The sequence below is a fragment of the Branchiostoma lanceolatum genome, chromosome 2 (genome assembly GCF_035083965.1).
Source record: "Branchiostoma lanceolatum isolate klBraLanc5 chromosome 2, klBraLanc5.hap2, whole genome shotgun sequence".
NCBI lineage: Eukaryota > Metazoa > Chordata > Leptocardii > Amphioxiformes > Branchiostomatidae > Branchiostoma > Branchiostoma lanceolatum.
Window position 1 is genome coordinate 30,904,257 of NC_089723.1, and position 14,337 is coordinate 30,918,593.

Below are 14,337 nucleotides of genomic sequence, written 5' to 3' on the forward strand. Positions count from 1 at the left end.
TCAGATGGAGAAAAATGTCCCCAATAAAAAAAATGGGATGTTTTATGTGGTACTTCCAGAAGTCGCCAGGCGGCGCAGCAATCCTAGCGGTACCGTTGTTGCACAGAAGACGCGTTTTTGGGAGGGAAGAAGCGTTGTTTATGCACGTTTTTCCAGTTCCGTGACGGCCATGTAACAGCTAACGTTATGTGTTCGGAAAGGTGCCAGTTGGCCATCGGGGCTTGCAGAATAATCTGTTACAGCGTAAGTATGGAGAAAAATCCATCGGAAGATTGCAGCATAATCCATTTTGTGAAGCCCCCCTCCCCACCTGCAGACAGCGAGTTGTAGCTATCGGTTTGTCGTTTAATTAACCGAAACATATTGTAAAGGGTAAGCTAGGATGTTCCTGTCAATATTTTTTTCGTACTATTGACATGATGTTGCTATCAATAACTTGAATAAGATTTTTTTGGCAATATTAACGTTTGGTAACATAAATTCGGGGTTTTTCCGATAATGGTTGACTGAAATCAATCTAGCAGAACAATAAACCATCCTTTTTTTCTATAATTCTGTCAGTATCATGTACTATCTTTGCACTAATCATATATATGGTAGATTTTGTCTCTAGTTGTGCTGACACCATAATATTTCAACTTGAAACTACCGTCCGCCGCACGTACAATGACAGTGCTGTCGGACAGGGGGGCACATTAATTCGGGAGAGAAGATTCGTCTTGAATATCTTACCGCTAATCACATTTTATACAGCAGCTATTCGTTCCATCCTTGGCTTGAGGAGAGTGCTATAGATATAGACGTGTCCAAGTAAAAAAAATACACGAAAAAACGGCCTTACCGCACACATCAGGCCAGTTCGGGAACAACCCGTGTGTTGAGTCGGTATAACTTCACTCAAAGTCGGCCCATCGTCATCATCGGGCAACGTGTAACGTTCCATTATTCATGGAAAGTTAGCTGGATGCCGTAGCAATGGTAATACTACTATGTCCATGTGTTCCTTGTTGTGTTAGGAGCAAACTTTGAGGAAAATATCTTCCTCAGTCCACTATCACACGCAGCATTTAGACAAAAAAGTGTTCCTCACAAACCTTTGTCGTCTGCTTGACAACAGGATTCTGGTTAACAATATGGCGGCGGGAAAATACACGTGCCGTAGGTTGTAGCAACAGAGAGGAGTTTTGATGATTGATCACATTTAGAATCCAGTTGCAGGTTAGCAAAAGAGATTGTAATAAGTTGTCTTGTAAATAATTGTGTTTAGCAGGAAGCGGATGTGAAATTTTTCTTATTAACCAGCCGACAACCATGTTGTGTAATTCTCCCATGAAGCCCTCAGACTGTTCCAATAAGGGACGGAGAGTTTTTGACCTCGTCGCCTTATAATCCATGCTTATCGAAGCTTTTCAGACAGTGTTCTGAATACGTAAGTCTGTCAGGTTTGCATTTCTAGCGGTATTACTTATGTTGCATCTAGCACATATCCCTAAATACCCCGTTTTCGACAAATCCCGAATTTAAGTACCCTACGAATTTATGTTACCCAACGTTAACAGGTTGTTCCTGTCAACAAAAATATTTTTCTGCTATATATTTGATATTGTGGCGTCGTGTGGCGCAACTGTAGAACACGCGGCTGTCAAACAAAGGGTCCCGGGATCTAGTCCCAGGTGCGCCCAGAGACATGTCCGAACTTGCGCCCCGACGTTGTGCCCTTGGGAAAGGCACTTAACACGGCTATCCTCACTTCACTCAGGTGTAAATGAGTACCTAGCTCTTCTAGGGTTAGGGACGTCCCTCGGATAGGACGTTAAATGGAGGTCCCGTGTTTGGGGAGAGCCACACCCGGCGCACGTAAAAGAACCCACCACACCTTTCGAAAAAGAGTAGGGGCATGCCCCGGTGTGCGATGGTCCAAATCCTTCTATCTGGAGTTGGTGATTCACTACAAATCACCCGGATGGAGGCCTGGCGAACCTCCGTCTCGTATTAGCCACACGGTGATTTACATCATTCACCCGGGCGGGAGATCTGGCGCATCACTGTCTTGTACGACTGCCAACGAAAGGGTATGTCACCCCGTAAAGGGGCGGTATAATCCTACGCAAGGGGCCAGTTCTGGCCTGTGCACGTACTACTACTACTACTACTATATATTTGACATGATATTACTAGTACTGCGTACTGTCAATAACTATAGCGTTATATTATAAGAATGTTCGGCACTATAGCAGGATGTCCATGATCCTGTATACCCTAACTCTTTATTGAACCCTAACTCTGAGGATTATCTTGTGAGATGCTGCAACAACAGACTAATTGACATTCCTGAGCAAGTCAAATACCTCTTGGTAGGTTTCCAATAAGTCACACCATGCAAGTATGCACTTTCAGCTGGTTTATTCTTGAGCTGGAAAGACACTTTCCTAGTCTGCCAGGTTGTCTCTCGAGACCTCTTTGTTATGCATGCGTGCTAGTCAGGTGAAAATGAGTACCTCGGATATAACGTTAAATGACGTGTTTGGGGAGAGCCACACCCCACGCATGATAAAGAACCCACCACACCTTTCGAAAAAGAGAAGGGGCACGTCCCAGTGTGCAATCGTCCAAACCTTAGTCAGTAAGAAGGCTACAAAAGTCTTCAGCAAGTTGAAGTTGGTAACCTCAAAATGAAGAAGAAAGAAAAGAAGAAGTAGTCTATATGTTAATGCTGCTAACTAGCATCACATGTTACAGACACGTTATTCTTCTTTCCCTTCCCCACAGCTGTACAGAGCGGTGTGCTGTTGCACCCCTCCCGCCCCCCGACCAGAGTACCACGTGGTGTGCCTGGGGATGTCCGGTGCTGGGAAGACCACACTTCTCACCCTGCTGTGTGGGGAGACCACAGATGACATCGAACCCACCTCAGGTATTGTCTTGTCTTGCCGTTACTGCGCACACTCTTGTTGATGAGTATTATCGCAAGTAAGTAGTGCATCCTGCTCATAGTCGTTCCAGTTACTTTATATCATGTCCAGTGTCCAAAAAAATCATAGTCTGTATCCAATCCATGTCAGTATCCAAGGGAGGAGGGGGTCTTATTTCCCTGCTGCTGTTTAAACTGGACCTGTGGCCGCAACCACCGCCTCCACTTCGTCTTTGTGGAGGTTGTTCCAGTCCCGGATGGTTCTGGGCAGAAAGGACTCTGCCCTGTACAGTGTTCTGGTCTTAATCCTTGTGAACTGTTCAGTGTACATGCGGCGTCCACGCGGAGGTGCTGGGACTATCTTGTCCCTTATGACCGGACACTCGACGAGACCATCTCTGATCCTGCAGAACACCTCGAGCCTTTGTATCCTGCGTCGCTGCTCAAGCGATTCCCAGCCCAGTTGTAGCAACATGCTACCCACACTTGACTTGTTGTGGTAACGGTTCAGCACAAACCTAGCAGCCCGTCGTTGTACCGATTCCAACCTGGCAATGCTCTTCTGGGTGTACGGGTCCCATACACTGGACGCGTACTCTAGGAGTGGTCTAACAAAGGCTTTGTAAGCCTTTTCCTTAATACTGGTAGAACTAATTTTCAGGTTTCTTCTGAGGAAACCCAGGACCCTGTTCGCTTTGTTTGCCATGTTGTTGATGTGGTGATCCCACGTACCATCGTGACTCATTGTGACTCCTAGGTACTTTACTGTGCGGACTGTTTCTAGGGTGTGACCATGTAGTACGTAAGAACGGGATAGTGGTGTCCTACTCCTGGTAACCGCCATGGACACGCACTTGGCTGGGTGGAACTGCATGTCCCAACTCCTCTCCCATTCTGCAAGGTGTTGGAGATCTTGTTGTAGTTGGTCTTGTTGCTTGCTGTTTACTACAACCTTATACACTGCTGTATCGTCCGCAAACAGTCGAGCCAGTGCTGTCAACTTCTCTGGTAGGTCATTTATATATGCTAGAAATAGGCTGGGACCTAGTACAGAGCCTTGCGGGACTCCAGACCTGACTTCTACGAATGAGGAAAGGTGTCCGTCAACCCGGACCGCCTGGCACCGATCTTTGAGGAAACTGTCTATCCATGACAGCGCGGTACCTTGGATACCGTAGCGTCGGAGCTTGTGGATAAGCAGACTGTGGTTGACGCGGTCAAACGCCTTTGCAAAATCCATTACAAGGACGTCGGTCTGCTTTCCACTTTCCAAGTTGGTCGTTATCTCCTCTGAGAAGTCCAGGAGCTGGCTCACACAAGAACGACCTGGTCGAAATCCGTGCTGACTGTCATTCAAGATGGAATAGGTTTCAAAGTGTCGCATTACAGAGCCAACCACAATGTGCTCCATAATTTTGCATACAATACATGTCAATGATACGGGTCTATAGTTAGCAGGGTTATATTGTTCTCCTTTTTTGAAGATTGGCGTGACATAAGCCCTCCTCCAGTCCTTTGGGACTGACCCCGTTGTTAAAGAGGACTGAAAGATGACTGTGAGTGCTGGTGCTAGCTCATATATGCATGTGTGGTGTGATGTTGCATAATAGCAGGGTTTGGGGCCCAGAACCCAGGGGTCCTGGGTTCGAATCCCCTGACATGCCCCGACATTATGCCCTCGGAAAGGCACTTTACACGAATTTCCTCACTCCACCCAGGTGAATATAAGTATTTACAAGTAGCTTTTGTTAAGGATCATGTCCCTGGGATAGGGCATTAAGTGGAGGTCCCATGTTTGAGAGCAGCCACACCTCAAGCATTTAAAAGAACCCACCGCACTTATCAAAAAGGGGAGGGGTCCTTCCTGGTGTGACTGTGAGTACTTGAGTGGATCAAAATTCAAATAAGTCTGCCCAGATATACAGCTTGTACTGTTCATTATATCATACCCGGGTTAACGTTATCAACTGAGATCAGATTTTGCCAAAGATTATTGCCATGGGTTATGTCAAGAAACTGTATTGTTTTCTGTCTCACACAAATTTCCAGAGACTCAAGCTCTGTTGGTAAAGATACATTGCACTGGCAGTACTTAGTAAGAACAGCAGAGGTCTCTTTTAGATTACCAACACTTTTACATCAATGAGATACTAGTATATGCCACATTTGTACATTTGTCTTTTAGTCTTACTGATGAGCCATTGTGAGGAATAGAAAAAAATATGTTCATAAAAGATGTACCTTATTCTTATGATAGTACTAATTATTTTATCAATTGTATATTTTACAGGTTTCAATATCAAAGCAGTTCAGTTTGAAGAAGCCATTCTCAATGTGAAAGAAGTTGGAGGCAAGTAAAAACTTGCTTATTTTGTCTCCTGGCTTTGGACTGGGTCCACTGTTGTTCACCCCTCTGTATATCTCCATCTAAGAAGGTCTATAGATCATGTTGCGCAGAAGGGGTAGGCTTATCATACTTTTAGCAGATATAATCATTTCAATCCCTAAAAACTGCTGTTTAGTCAACAATTCAAGAATTCCCATTGTCTAGCCGAAAGAAAAAAACAACAGTAACACTGTAACACAGTAACATATGTAATTATCAGGAAACAGGGTCCACTGTGCGTCCAGCTGCAAAAGAGGGCGTCTAAATTCTTTGTTATTTTAGTATATGGCATCCAAAAGACGCATGGATGCATAGCTAGCCAAAAGTCTGACCATACATATCTCTGATCTAACCAGGTGGGGAAAACGTCAGACCATACTGGGACAGGTACTACCAGCACACCCAGGGGGTGGTGTTTGTCATGGACAGTGCCTGTACCCAGGGGGACTTACAGACTGTGGGCAGCCTCCTCGTCGGCATCCTATCCCATGAGTCCCTGAGAGGGCTTCCATTCGTCCTTCTTGCTAGCCACCAGGACAAGACAGAAGCAAGGAGCTCTGAACAGGTAAGGCTCTAAACCTTAAGGAATAGCCAGGGTATCATCCTCCATTGCTACTGCTGGTTGAATATCTTTTAGCTTGATCATGACGGAGCAAGCCTGGGAAGCTCAGGACAAATTTTGTCCCCAGAGCTTCCCACAGTACCCCACATCTCCCAGGCTGCAATGGGGTCAAAGAAAATGCCTCTTCTTGTATTAGATGCCACAGATGCCATTATTTGTGTTCAATTTGAAAAAAAAAATTAAGAAAGAAAACAATAAGACTTTTTTCTGAGCAAATCAGAACCCAAAAAGAATATGGCCGTTTTGTCATCTTTTTTTTACTCTGGAAGCTGATATATCCCATCAGTTGTTATACAGGTGTATATGTTCAGATGCAGGTACCGATAGCCCTCTCCTGTACATGTGGGCACAAAGCCCTGTACGTACACCGCAGGCGTATATATTTAGACCCGGCTGTCAACATTCTTCATGGCCATTAACCTGTTGTTTTGTCCATTCTATCCAGCGGGTAAATGCCACGGATTCGGGAGGCGGGTGTTGAAATAAACACTCGAACAAAGAATGCTGCACTCTCTGCCCTAGTTCCCTGTGTTTACACGCACCTCTACACCTGTCACATTTGGCTGACGTACAGGACTCAGCCTTGACCTTGACAGTTCAGTTCCTTGACCTTTACGACAAAGCTGTCTCAAATGCAGGAATGTAGAATTCAATGCATGCCAAGGAACACACTCTCACGTCCCCGCAAACGGACAATGCCCCTCCTCGTTTTTACCACCTCTTTGGGAAGTGTACGGTTGTTAAACTTTAGCAGTGTGTACCATCTTTAACCTTTTCGCTGCTGCCTTACCCCGTAATGAATATAAAGAATTGGTAGGCAAACAGCTACTTTAGTGTGCTGAAGGTTAAAGTTGGTCTTACTGGGGAGGGGGTATAAAGTGTTAAAGATTTGACATCAGTTATTAGATTATACGTCATAATATTATACATGTACTAGTATGTCTCTTTAACTCTCTTACCTCCACAATGGTCAAGATACTAGTACATATGTTGTACAATTTATTATTATGTTTTGTACAGGTATTATTTATCTTGTGTCTGGAAGACTGCTATGCTTAGATATATGAGATAGATATCTGTACCTACAGTTGATATGGTAAACTGGTACACAAAATTAATGTAGGTACAAAATATACTCTGGGTTTTTAATAACAGTGCTCAAAATACAAAGAATTTGCTCAAAATACAAACAATTTCCAGAAAAAAAGTATAATTTATAAACAACTTGCAATTTTGCTTGCTGAAAATAATTTGGAACTATATGATACATGTATAAGCTGGTAGGTATTCTGGTTTAGACCTGGTCACATAAGAAAACAGTCTGAAAGTAAGATAATGCCTGCAAGCAAATCATAGACTGAGTTAAACCCACATCATATGAAGTGCTTACAAAGTATGTATGATAACACTATAGGCAAAGTAGTGGGCAACCTCAAGCCAACCTTATACACTCACGACGTCACGCTATAGGTTTCACCATACCAAGAGGGTTATGCGTATAGAACAAGAACTGTGGCATTGGTATTTGAAATGTAGTCCCATAGCCATTTTGATGCCGTAGCGGCAGTGGGTTGTTATCCAATGTGCCTAGGCCATGGTATTGGAAGGTGGAGCCCATCCTTCTACTAGTATCTCCTTCCACTGCCTTTTACCTCCCCAACCGAAGTCAGGTACCCATTTTTACACCTGGGTGGAAAATCGTGTTAAGTGCCTTTTCCAAGGACACAACGTCTTACTTGGAATGTCAGGAATCAAACCCATGACCCCTGGGTCTCGTGTCCGCCATCCTAACCACTCGGCCATTTGAAACCACAGTGACAGTATTCAGGCTGAGGAATTTGGTGAAATATTTTTCAAATTGGAGGTAAAACTTTTGTAATGTAACAATGGTAGCAGAAAAAGAGTATTTCTAGCCCTAGATAGCTGTACACATACTTTCACCCTGTCATACAGTCTCGCACCAGTGGGTATTGTTTGTAACTTCCAGCAATGTCCAGATGTAGAAAACGATTAACAACACTTAACTTGAAAAGAGGGTCCTTAAGAGGTAAGCATCCCAGGAATGTATTATGCGGTCAGTTGTATATTTTGGAAACGAGAACTACTTTGGGGGGATTCCTTTGCACTTTTGTTGCAACTTTGATGACTGGTAGTTTGGTAGTTCTACCAGGTGGGTTACTAAACTTACGTGCCCTCACATCTTGTTATTGTAACCGAAACCGGCTCTAATGCGCTATATCTGGACAACCACCAAGCTCTCAAAAAGAGTTGTTGAATGTACTTGGAACGGCGCCTTATCCCCACGGGACAGCAACTTGGCATGGAGAGGACCGTGGTGACATGTAGCGATACAGCGGAGCTTAACGCCGGTGCTAGCGTGGAAGCCCGGGTCGCCCGGGGTCACGGTAAATTTAACTTGCCGCATTCCATGGCCGTGTAACAACAGCCCCAAAGTAGCCGTCTCCACAACACCTTCTCTAAAAGTTGCTGAAACATTGACAAGTTCAGAGGAGGGTATACGATAACACGGCGTGTTGCTTTTCCTCACATGGGGGTACACGCGAGTCCCGTCGTACCCATTACTCAACATAATTACATGCATGTATGCACACGTTAGAGTCTGCCACAGAGAGAGCGGACCACACCCGCTCTGGGACGGAGCCAAAGAAAGGACTCCGGGCTTTTACACTTCCAGCGTACCTAAACTATAACAAAGGTTACGGCTGAAGAAGCAGTGTTTCTCCAAAAACATGGGCGGAGATGTCAACAGTGAAAGGTCCTGCCAGTGAATATAGTCCGAGATTCGTTTCGCAAAATCATGGTTGTCTCTGGCTTTAGATTTTTTTCCTTCCCACTTCATATTTTACTCACAAACCATATGTGAGCCGTATTTTGCAGAATGCCAAAAACGCAACACAATTGACTAAAGTGCAATAAGCTTCTTTTGAAATTCGAGTAAGACTATTTGCCAGGTGACTAACGAAAAGAATAATGTCACGGATCAAGTAGGCTTTAACTGTATTAGAACAAACTGTAAGTTGGGTTACTTGGAAAGTGGCCTCTTAGGACCAAATGTCACCATATATGGAATGTAACATTTCTTATTCTCAATTCTTTAAATCTGTCGGTATTGCACGCACGCTTGTTGCTAATACTAGTAGGATACTTTGCAGAATGACGGAATTCGAAGGAGAATCTAACGTAAATATAGAATACAACACAGGGTATTCCGTATCACCCGAGGGCGATCCGACCCGCGGGAGGGCTGGGACCGAGGGTGATGCGGAATACACCGTGTTGTATTTTATTTATGTCATACCCACCCGAGAAAACACCATTTCAATGCGTAATGCGCCAAAAGTTGAGGGAGTTTTGTGTCCTCAAACACAAAACTGTAGCAACATTGATTCCAACCTGCAAATCCCGTATTCGAATTTTCGATTGTGGCGCAACCGGCGCGCTCGAAATGCATTCGAAATATTCTATGGAAGCCTGTGTGATACAACTCTCGAACCCTACAGTATGTAATACGGATAGTTATCACACGGTCCGGAACACCTGTATCAGGCCCAGGTATGAAATAATCCAGATTGCTGTAATCTCAATTGTTATTTCCTAGAAGAGCCATAAGACGTCACGAAAAAGGACAGAGCAGCTGCTAGTAATCACCACTTACTTTGACAATATCAGTTCCAACTTGCGTGTAATACATGAAAATCCTTGTCCAGCACAGGGCTTAGATAATAATGCATTATGATGACGTACATGTGATGTACTGTATTGTAGGTCTTAGCCAAAGCCTTATCTTTTTCTCCATTGCCAGGTTACATACAACATCAACAAAAAAAAACAAATTACGGTATTAAAAGTATAGAATAAAGTGGATAATTAATGAGTTGTCTAATGATACCTTTGTCATATCACAGCTTGTATCCAAAATATGTAAAACCTGTGCATATTCGGATTATAGTTGACAGTAAATCTTGAAATGTTTACGGCATTGTTTTTTTTAGCAACCTCTCTATTGCGAAATCATGACTTCAAGAGATTAAACATATGTCCATTTCATCACTTCTGTACAGCGGAATTGTTTCAACTGCAAATTTAAAACATAACAAAAGACTCCTTTCTCCTACTACTGCAAAAGAAATGAGTATACAGTATGTGGTTACTTAGAAATTATTGTACTGGAACTGCGAGAATGGGACCAGGTGTCCTCACATTTCTTTACAGCCAGCTACCCTTTGATCTTACATTTTGAGAGGTATCATTTCTGATTCTTAAATCTTCAGGTGCGTCGATATTGCGTGCAACCTTGAAAAACGATTTATGGTGTAAAATCCTTGACATTTTGCCACAAGTATCAGGGAGTATTTTACAGATTAACCCGAATGTTGCCCTTTCGACTGAAGCTGTTTCGACGTAATTTAAGAAGCACATCAAGCCAAAGCCAAATCCTTTTCCACATTGCTTTGGTTACCTCTGATGTCAACGGAAATACAGATTACCTGTTGATGACTGCCGTATATCGTAGAGAATATTTCATGGATAAAGGTTGACCAGTGGTATCAAAGTCTTCTCTGAATGATATGCCAGGTTATACCCAGCATATACCACAGATTATCATACGCTCAGGTAGATATCGTTGACCAATCAGAAGGCTCCATTTGCGGGTCTGTAATCTTCATACAGACCCGAAAAGCAGATCTGTAAACTTCGTATGGACCCGCGGGTCTGTAAACTTCGTATGGACCCGCGGGTCTGGAAACTCCGTACGGACCCGGTGTTCGAACGTTACCATTAAATGACAGGAGGTTTTGTTTTTATATTTCATGTTAAGACAAATACTACACAAATCAAATACAACACAAAGTACTACTAACTACTATATGGATAATGGCTATATGATAATAACGTTAATGACCCGCTTTCCTTCGGTACTAGTATAGACTGAAGGAAAGCGGGTCATTAACCCTATATTAAATTATTTGCAGACACATGAAGAAAAATATGTTTTAAGTTGGTCAACCCATTACAATTATGTTCTCAACAAAAGCATCAGTTTATGTCAATTGTTAAAGGTTTTGTCTGTACACACAAAAGGTCTATTCCTCCAATTTTGTTCACGAATTTGTCTCAATCCGTTGTGCCCACGCGACTATTCAATGTTAAGCTACGCCCATGATCTACTAATGCAGCACTAACACCACGAGATCAACACTTTGACGAACGACAAATGTCAAGTAGATGAAGTATATGTCACTTATATTGGTAACCGCCTTTATAAGGTCTCACACGCCAGTCAGGCCATCCCATAGGAAATAACGTTAAAACACGAACCTTTCATGGCTGTAATTCCAATGAAAACACAGAGCTTCCGGAGATGTTTTACTTTCTATTGCAAGCACACACAATCTTTAGACAATGAAAAAATTGTCACCAAAATATAACCTATGGAGCGATCTGTGATGGCATTTAAACTGCCGTTACCTGCCAGCCGCAAGAGGCTTTCTGGTGCCGAGAGAGCCCGATCGCAGTACTCAGGTCAAAATAGCGTGTACGTCGCTTGGATGCCGAAACTTTCCTGCCTTATCCTGTCAGAGATGAACAAGCTTTCATCTCAAATACTTCTTATATCAGGTGGGATCGATCAAAGGCAAATTATCATTGACTTAAATACCTGACTTTAGGGCCCAATTTTTTTTTTAGCCCGCACTCTTTTGGCATCTACACGCGGAGTAATACAGGCATGAGACCATAATTTGTGGCATTTGTGATGTACATTGTATTCTGTGATAGAATTACTTATATTGGTAACTGCCTTTATAATTTGTGGCATTTGTGATGTACATTGTATTCTGTGATAGAATTACTGTGAAGGGTCAAATTTATGCCATGGTATAATGTTTGCATTGACCTCTTTGCCAAGAACTTAAAACCACCGGGAAAATGCTTGTTCTGTCTCCTGCCCGCCGACTACCTTGTTTCAACCACAAACTAAAAACCACCGCAAACACTCCATTTGTCCCTGCTCACACAAAATGCTTTCACTTTTTTTACCTAGTAGGCTGGTTTTACATTTTTGTCACATGGCATGAAGTGATTTACACTGGATTATACAGAAATTGGGTCCCCTTTTGTAATACATGTGATATCTTTCAGCTGACCAAAGACTTGGAGCTGCAGAAGTTGTGCGCCGGGCGACAGTGGGCCGTGCACCCGTGCTCCACGCAGGACCAAGGAGCAGTACGACAAGCTCTGGAGCAGTTTGTCACATTCCTCTTGAACACCGGCAAGGAAAGCGAAGAAAACAGGGTGTAGCGTAGCCTGGTATCCATCCTATTCTAGCTCCAGTTCTCTCCTCTGATCGCTTGCCTGTCAAATAGATCGCCACCCGTATCCATTTAAACATTTGGCATATATGTCATCAATTATTGCGGCTTTCAAAAATTTTGAATATGAGCGATCGCTGTTTTTTTTCAATGACTGGTGGGCAAAAGGACTGGTTAGCAGGCTAGATTACTAATTAACATTTGCATTAGCAGATCAAATTATTGATGAACGTGTAAATTGATCTTTTGCCGGTGAACTCTCCAAGTAGAGGTTGGTGGAGGAGATAATAACTTTTTTATCATATGCACCGTTTTCTGTCGGCACTCTTCACCAACTGCTTTATGCCTACCACTGCTTCACCGTGACATCATCTGGATTAGCGTAAGCGGGGATTAAACTTTTGTATGCTCCCCATCATGATCACCATGCCCTCTTCTTCTTATTTTCTACTGCCAAGCCTGATAGCAATTAGATTATCGGCAGCCTGCCTTTCAGAGGACTGCGTGATTTGGAGCCAATCAGAGCTATCGCCTAGACATATATTTCACATGAAAATTCAAATGCCAATCAATCGTCCATTTAGAACGTGACATACCGTTCGGTTAGGAAGCGATCAGAGGAGTGAAACAGATCCAGAATAGGATGGATACCAGGCTGGGTGTAGTTTGTAACATTACACAATCAGCTTCTGAAGCAATGTGGAAAGTATAAAAATTCATCAGCAAAGATTTTGTGATTTGTGTTGTGAAACTGACATTATGCTGTAAACAGCTGCAATGTGAAACTATAATGATGATACAAAAATTGGGCTGAACAATGAAGTTGCTGCACTTCTCATATGATCAGATGGCTATTATTTTATTTTGATATGTTTAATTTTCATTGCTCTGTGACTGTCATGTACATGTACTTTCAAGTTCCGTGAGTTGCGTTTTATTTAATGACTACAAAGTGTGCCTTACACTGAAACAGGATGTTCAGTGTGTCACAGGATGTCTACCATGCCAGTTGCTATGCTAATCCATGCACCCTTTTTTCACAAACCTATATATGAGAAAAATGCTATTTATTAGTTGCTTTGCTATGTAGAGAGCTAGGTTTTTATTTTTCTAGGAAAAGTAACATTTGTGTAGGTGTGTTGTGTACAGTTGTGAGCATACTTCTCCATTGTTTATGAACAAAGCCTTCTATCCAACTTGTGTCTGGCTGTATGGACCAATTACTGATCAATTGATTGATTACTTTATCTTTGTAATGCTCATTTGTCATTAACAGACTTGAATGTGTAATTAATAATGTAAAAGTAACAATTACAACATTTTTTTAAATTTGATAGTTTCTTATTGTGTGAGCAAATGTTAGGGCAATTGGCTGGAAATCACAACTTTGAAATAGGGAAGATGTGATCATAATGTAGTACTGTTGACATGCTGGAAAATAATTTGATACCTCTTCAATTACATCCCCTTTCCACTACAGCCTGTAACTGCTGAGCCACTACTATTTAAACCAAGAAGTCTTTTTATGTTTTGTATGTTTTGTTGTCTTTTAAATCATACTTTTGTACCGTGCAGTATTTTCCAATTAAAGAATTAAGGGTCAATTTTCATCACTTAACGGTCGCTCATCAATCGCCGTATGGTGGAAAGGGGGCCTTAGAGTTAGAGTTAGAAAAAAAATGTCCTGAAGTTTTCTGAGTGTCTGCAGCAGCTGATTTGCAAGTGTACCCCTCTTTCTACTCTTTTCTACTGCCTGTCATAATTTCATAACAATACAATCATTGTACAAAACTGCCATTATGACATCATGGTATTCTTAATTTGAAAGTGCTCTACTTGGGTGTTGTGAAAGTGGATTATTTTGACTTTTTACATACTATAATATACAGTAGTAATATATTATATATTGTGCTTGATAAGTTAGATAATAACCATAGCCATTTTGAATTTTAGGCCGTAGGGTCCACTGTGGCACAGGGCTGTCTCCAGCCTGTCCCTCCATCCTGGGATAGAAAATTGCTTGTTGGGACGGACAAAAATTTCACCTGTCCATAAAAAAAACTGACTTTCATGACATTTACATGAT

At 42.4% G+C, this 14,337-nt stretch overlaps 1 protein-coding gene across 2 annotated transcripts; it reads left to right on the forward strand.

The window, feature by feature from the left end:
• The first annotated feature begins 61 nt into the window (after positions 1 to 61).
• LOC136428570 (ADP-ribosylation factor-like protein 15) lies at positions 62 to 14,048 on the forward strand. 2 transcript variants are annotated; one of them, XM_066418183.1, is made up of 5 exons: positions 62 to 243; positions 2,770 to 2,914; positions 5,202 to 5,261; positions 5,654 to 5,862; positions 12,082 to 14,048. In XM_066418183.1, exons 1-5 carry the CDS (start codon positions 187 to 189, stop codon positions 12,238 to 12,240), a joined length of 630 nt encoding a protein of 209 aa, XP_066274280.1. In that variant the 5' UTR covers positions 62 to 186; the 3' UTR covers positions 12,241 to 14,048. The 2 variants fall into 2 exon arrangements, with proteins under 2 accessions (XP_066274280.1, XP_066274282.1); XM_066418185.1 differs by lacking the exon at positions 12,082 to 14,048 and adding an exon at positions 6,365 to 6,813.
• The last annotated feature ends 289 nt before the right edge of the window (positions 14,049 to 14,337 follow it).

Coding starts and splice junctions, on each gene's coding strand:
- LOC136428570 (XM_066418183.1), top strand. CDS start 187: ATGTGTTCGGAAAGGTGCCAGTTGGCCATCGGGGCTTGCAGAATAATC. Junction 244..2,769: donor GCAGAATAATCTGTTACAGC/GTAAGTATGGAG, acceptor CCTTCCCCACAG/CTGTACAGAGCGGTGTGCTG. Junction 2,915..5,201: donor TGACATCGAACCCACCTCAG/GTATTGTCTTGT, acceptor TATATTTTACAG/GTTTCAATATCAAAGCAGTT.